General features: G+C 47.8%; 1 protein-coding gene across 1 annotated transcript in view; it reads right to left on the bottom strand.

Annotated features, from left to right (window-relative positions):
- Window positions 1-313: 313 nt before the first annotated feature.
- LOC107376292 (retinoic acid-induced protein 3) overlaps window positions 314-5,791 on the bottom strand; it is a 6,299-nt gene continuing 821 nt past the window's right edge. Inside the window, exons 1-4 of the mRNA XM_015945319.3 lie at window positions 5,070-5,791; window positions 3,324-4,505; window positions 2,918-2,973; window positions 314-1,051 (exon numbers count right to left, since the gene is read on the bottom strand). The exon at window positions 5,070-5,791 is cut by the window's right edge and continues 821 nt beyond it. Of these exons, the coding sequence (XP_015800805.1) occupies window positions 962-1,051; window positions 2,918-2,973; window positions 3,324-4,446 (1,269 nt within the window). The 5' untranslated portion in view covers window positions 4,447-4,505; window positions 5,070-5,791 and the 3' untranslated portion in view covers window positions 314-961. The remainder of the gene's footprint in view (window positions 1,052-2,917; window positions 2,974-3,323; window positions 4,506-5,069) is intronic.

The following is a 5,791-nucleotide window of genomic DNA, read 5'->3' as shown; positions in this document are numbered from 1 at the left end:
TCATAAGATCAGAGGCTCCATCAGACACATGGAGGCCTATGAAGTGCCAGTTTTGGGCCAGGCTTGGTTTGCATGAATTAGTGAATCAGAGCTAAGTGGCATGGAGACAACTGGGCTGCGTCTCGTCTTCCACTGGGTCGGTGCTGGTACTGGTCGATCACACACACACACACACACTGATCAGCAGAGGGAATGCCCCGGTAGACGTCAGAGGATGTTGCTCCTGAAACCATCGTCAGGGATTTTCACTCTGGACCATGGAGCATCTAGGATCCTGTGTCTCTGCTCCAACTCCAGGCTCTGGAAGTTGATTTTCACATATAATCTGAAATTGAGAGATTTTTTTTTTCTAGGCTGAATTACTGATAAAAAAGAACTTTTTATGATATTCTGAGGTGGTTTGTATTTGACCTCCAAATCCGTGGTGCTGCTTTTGATGCACGCAGACGTCGCCCTCTTGTGGTGACGCGGTGGCATTTCAGCTCTAAGGTGTTTAATTTTCAAAAGAGACACTGACTTAAGTTATTGACTTTGTGAGTTTTATTTATTCTAAATGCAAGAAACAAATGCAAAGCTTCCATATAACCGTTTATTGAAACCAGATATCTATATTTGAGGGGAAAGGACCCAACTCCTGCAGGAGCAGCACGGTAAGGGTGAAGATGTTCCCCGTCCTCCTCCGGTCTTATCTCAACCCATCCAGATCTCACTTCATCTTTTTCATCTCAATCCCTTCCCACTTCGTTGCTCTGAGACGGCCGTGCCCTACTCAGCAGTTTGGTGCCTCCACGGTGACAGTTTCACACCTCCGGACTATTGCACCAATCTCAGGGTAGGGCAGCACTCATCAACACTGAAGTGGGAATATTTTTATATTTTATATTCACAAATCCGTGCTCACCTGGACACCTGTGGTTTGGGGTACATTTAGTTTTTGAGACATTAGACAGGTGAAGGGCTTTTATTCCTGTTCGTAACACTGATCGTACGGTTCGGTGTAGTTGGTGGTCTGAGGGCGGGGGATGGTGTAGTCTCTGTTAGTGTCGATCTCCTGAAACACACAGCGAGACATTTTTATAAAGCATCTTTGATAAAGTTAAAATAAACTGTTGAAGTACTTCTAAAAAATAGTTTATATATCCTTACAGACTGATAAGCTAACGGCTAGGACAAAAATGTCCCCAAACAACACGAAGATGAGCTTCTGTATATGATTGTAACAACGAGGAAATAAAAATGATTCCCGTAGATCCTCCACCAGGGGCAGCACCTTCCTTAGTGGAAATAACTGCACTGAGGATGAATGGGACCCATCCAAGATGGTGGGCCGCTGTTACACCAGCTCCAGTAGGCAGCACCAGTCCACCAGGCATCTACGTATATGACGTCTTTGTTGCGGCTCTGCCGTAATGGTACTCTGCCCCGCCCAACATCTCTCTACAAACATAGAATGCTGTGATTGGCTGAGGGGTGTAAACGTAGCCGAGCCAATGGTAGACCAGCTGAGGCTACAACCTGCAGAGCAAAACGTTTTGCTACGGCTACAGATGGTCTAGATGTCTAGTCTTAAAAACATTCTAAAATCATCAAATCCTAGTTGAACATTCTGTTTGAACAATCACTTTTCGAGGACTTCAAGCATCTCGAGGTCACGTTCACCAGCGAAGAAAGGATTCAGATCGACAGGCAGTCATGAACTTTGGGCAATGACCCAAAGAATAAGATCTCAAATTCAGAAGACCAAAATTAGTCTTTGCAGAATGGCCAGGCTCAGCTTTACAGATCTGACTAGCTTAGCAATGGGTACCGAATTTGGTACTTTTTAAGGTACCGACTGAATTCCATAGTACCGACTGAGCACCAATTCACGTCATTTGAAACGGTGCCTCGTTTCGGTACCGTCCTTCATAACGAGAACTTGCCTAGACAGCTGCGCATGCGCAAGAGCGTTATGTCGTCGGTCGCTGCGAGCCAGTTGTAAACAGAGCAGCATGGTAGAAAGAACGCACGCTAAAGCTTGGTCCACTTCACTAAATGTGCTGGGTAACTGGGTGATGATGAAACCAGCGACAACGATCTAAGTGAGACATCCTCATCTTAATCTGCTCCGGTAGGTAAATAAAATGTTTAAGATAACTTTAGCTTGATTTGTTAGCTTCCGTTTCGCTAATGGTGCGTTCGCTTTCTCCTCGGAACTCCGAATTTCTGACTAGAAGAACATGAACGCGCTCTAAAGTTTGGCTTCACTTTACTAAATGTGACGGGTGATTGGGTGAAGATGAAACCAGTGACAACGATCTAAGTGTGAGGCATCATCGTTTTAATCTGCTCCAACAGCTAAATAAACTGTTTAAGATAACGTTAGCTTGATAAATTAGCTTCCATTGCCACCGTTGTTATCAGCTAATGGTGCGTTCGCTTTCTCCTCGGAAATTCTAACTTCCCAGTAGGAAAAATCAAAAGATAAAGGACGGCAAAAGGAATGAAGATAGACAGTAAATTTAGTTCACAGTAAAGATGTTTGCTTCAGTTTAATTATCAGCTTATAAAACTACAAGGATGATGTTAAAATATAAACAGTTGTATGTTATTTATTGTGATATTTATCAAATATGGTTATATATTGAGAAAAATATATATTTTATTATAAAAGAGAACTAAAATATTAAACACTCAAAAGTATCTAAAATTGGTACCATTAAGTACCGGTATCGATTCCTAGGTACAGGGAGTTAGTACCGAATCGATTCAAATGTCAAAGGTACCCATCCCTAGACTAGCTGTTAGCTCATCAATCCTAAAATATGTGTGAACCCTATTTGTCTAAACAGAGGCTGTCCACAATTAGATCTTTCACAGAAACACTCCTTGTTGCTGACATGTAGAGGCTACAGAGGTCAGAGAGTGAAATACTCACAGCCATGGTGAAGTCCGCCTCGTAGGGCGACCTCAGCGACGGTTCCTTCCTCCGACCTGAAGGGAGACGGAATACAGGCGGCTAAAAATGAGGTTATTATTTAAAGTTCGCCGTGAAGGCTCACCACGAGAGGGCTAACCTTTCTGGTTAGGGTCAGGGTTGTTTTACTAGAAGAAAGGGCTGGAACTTCTTTATTGTACAAATTAATTTTACATTTACACGTATCTCAGATGAAGCTCCCTACCAGAATAAAAGCTGTTAAATTAATAAATTATGTGTGTGACACTTTTCTTTTATCTTCTGATGGTTTGGACAAAATCATGGAATGTAAACAAAAATCTGAGGTTAAAAGTTTGTCCAGAATAAATAAGTAGAAACAAACTTCCTGCCTTTCTGTGCCTCTCACCTCTCCGGTTCTCCACTTCATTCTCAAAACTCCCGTTTTCTCTCCCTTCTTTGTGGCTTCCCAGTCCAGGGATGTCGCCTCCGGCGCTGGTCCAGCCCCTGAAGGTTAGAGGGGCCTCCCTGGAGGCAGCCTCCACTCTGAAGATGAAGGCCAGCTGGAAAAGTCCATTTCCCATGAGAAGGACCCACCCGCTGGCCACCAGGGCAATGCTCAGGACCGGGTCGTCCCAAACAGGCCGACGGCCCACGTCGGGGTTTCCCTTGATGAACATGGTGATCCACGCCACCCAGATGCAGGCGGAGAGCAGCATGGTGAGGAAGAGCGGCAGCGCCAGTGGCCACAGCTTCTTGTTGGACGGTCCGGTGTAGCTGCAACACTGAGTGGAGCAGGAGCGATTCAGAAAGTGTAGAGAGAGAATCAGACCGACGGCCAGGAGGCACTGCACGTAGATCTGCAGCATGACAAACTCCTTCTGACTGTAGTCACAGGGGTTCTCATCCCGCACCAGCACTATGAGGAGCCACTCGGTGGAGATGATGACCTGCACCGTGAAGAGTCCCAGAGCCACAGCCGGTTCCCCCCAGCCTTGAGCGGCTGCAAAGCCCAGCAGGGCGAGGCAGCGGGCCACAAGGCAGGAGAAGGCCAGGGAGAAGAGAACCCCGAAGAGGAAGAGCCTGGTGGGGCAGGTCTGAGGGGTCAGGCCAATGATGAAGGCAAAGGTGAGCGCAAATATCCCAGCGATTGCCAGCAGGAACATGGACGTGGAGAGCACAGTGCCTCCGACGTTACTGTCGCCGCGCCTCGACGATGTGCAGGTGCAGCAGGTCCAGAGCAGCAAGCACACGATGAGGCCGACGCTCAGCAGGAACCCCGCAGAGGCCAGAGTCTCCAACACGATCCCCCACATGGCCCGGCGATCACACAGGTACCGGTAAACCGACCGCAGCTCATCGCTGCAGCCTCGCACGCCCTTCAGGAGCGTGTCGTTAGAGGCAGCGGGTGGGGGGGTGGCTGTGAGTCCGACGGAGCTGCTGTTGGTTGTTTGACACAGGCAGGTGAGGGAAGCGTTGAAGAGGAAGAGGAAGGGGAGGAAGGTTGTGCGCCTCTTGACTGAAAGGGCCATAATCCCTTTAACGACCCACCAGATGGTTCACTTCTGTCTTTTTAATCTCCTCTGATAACCTGGAAGAGAAAACAGATCCGTGAGTCCACAATGCTGCAGCGTGGAGGAGGAGGAAGAGCTTCGGCTCTGGGAGTGGACCAACGTGCCACAACAAGGCAGATAATGGAGCCGAGGCCCAAAGCTGCAGGCGGAAATCTCCACAGCAGAGTGTTAAAGACAAAACAAGACAGACTACAAGGATCCGTCGGGTTTATATTCCCACTCAGATTAGAGATGTTCACTCCTGACAGACGCCTGTCGCTTCCGCCAGCGCACAGACCACTCGTCGTTTCCATCCTGAGATGACCTTTTGCTGGTGTTAGCACCTTCCTCTGGCCCCTCACCTTCTTTTTTCTATCCTTCTGCATTTTCATATCATCTCACTTAATCCGGTATTTTCATTCAACCCAGGAGAGATAGTCGTTTCAGTACAAAGTTTAGGAGATTATTACAAAGATCAGAAACACGAAAGGCTTAAAAGGGTGAGAAACAAGGCATTTGTTACTGAATCCTGTTGTCTACAGGTGCACTGAACGTCGGAGACCACCTGACCGAACATTTGTCTGTAAAGTAAAGATCTGTACCTGTAATCCTTTCAGATTTGAAGTCAACTCTTCAGAGTTCTGAAGTTTGCTGTTGAATCTGCTCAGCGTGCATCCGTGCGCGTCTTATCCTGACGACGTGCGCATACCTCCTCCAGCTCAAAGTGAAACAAAACAAGTCCAAGTCGAGGAAATCCAAGAAAACAGGTGAAGAACGGATCGTTTTCGCTTTGCAGGAGACAGACTGCTGCACCCCGACTCAGTCTGACACTCCCCTGCTTTCTGTCCGGCTCAGGTCCCTCCCCGAGACCTAGGTGGGGCTCACGCCTGGAAGTGATGATGACAGCGCCGTCCCACCTCCACCCCTGCTTCTGGCTCCGGTTTCCTTTAGGAATTTGCATCCCGTTTGCTGATAACTGTGGTACAACCGGAGGGTCGGGAGCTGTTGGTGAATAAACCCGGTCGTTAAGGTGAGTCTGACTCACCCGGGTGTCACCAGGATGCAGAGCCGCAGCAGCTGTTGCCGTGGTTACCGGGACATCACAGATACAACACTGGAAGTCGGTTGGCCTCGGGGACGGTTGCATCAGGAAAACGTTTTTGTGTATTGTCTTCCTCATGAACGCTTCAGCTCGTGCCTGTACAGGTGCGGCGTCACTAAGGTGTGTTCATGAGTCTGAGCTCGTGCTGCAGCTTCAAGGTAAACAATCAGTACATTAGAAGTTCTGTATTCCACTCCAGACTCCAGAAAGAAAAACCCACAG

This window comes from Nothobranchius furzeri, chromosome 12, assembly GCF_043380555.1.
Source record: "Nothobranchius furzeri strain GRZ-AD chromosome 12, NfurGRZ-RIMD1, whole genome shotgun sequence".
NCBI classification, from domain to species: Eukaryota; Metazoa; Chordata; class Actinopteri; order Cyprinodontiformes; family Nothobranchiidae; genus Nothobranchius; species Nothobranchius furzeri.
The sequence above is the reverse complement of the archived record's forward strand: the minus strand, read 5'-3'. Positions and strand labels throughout refer to the sequence as shown.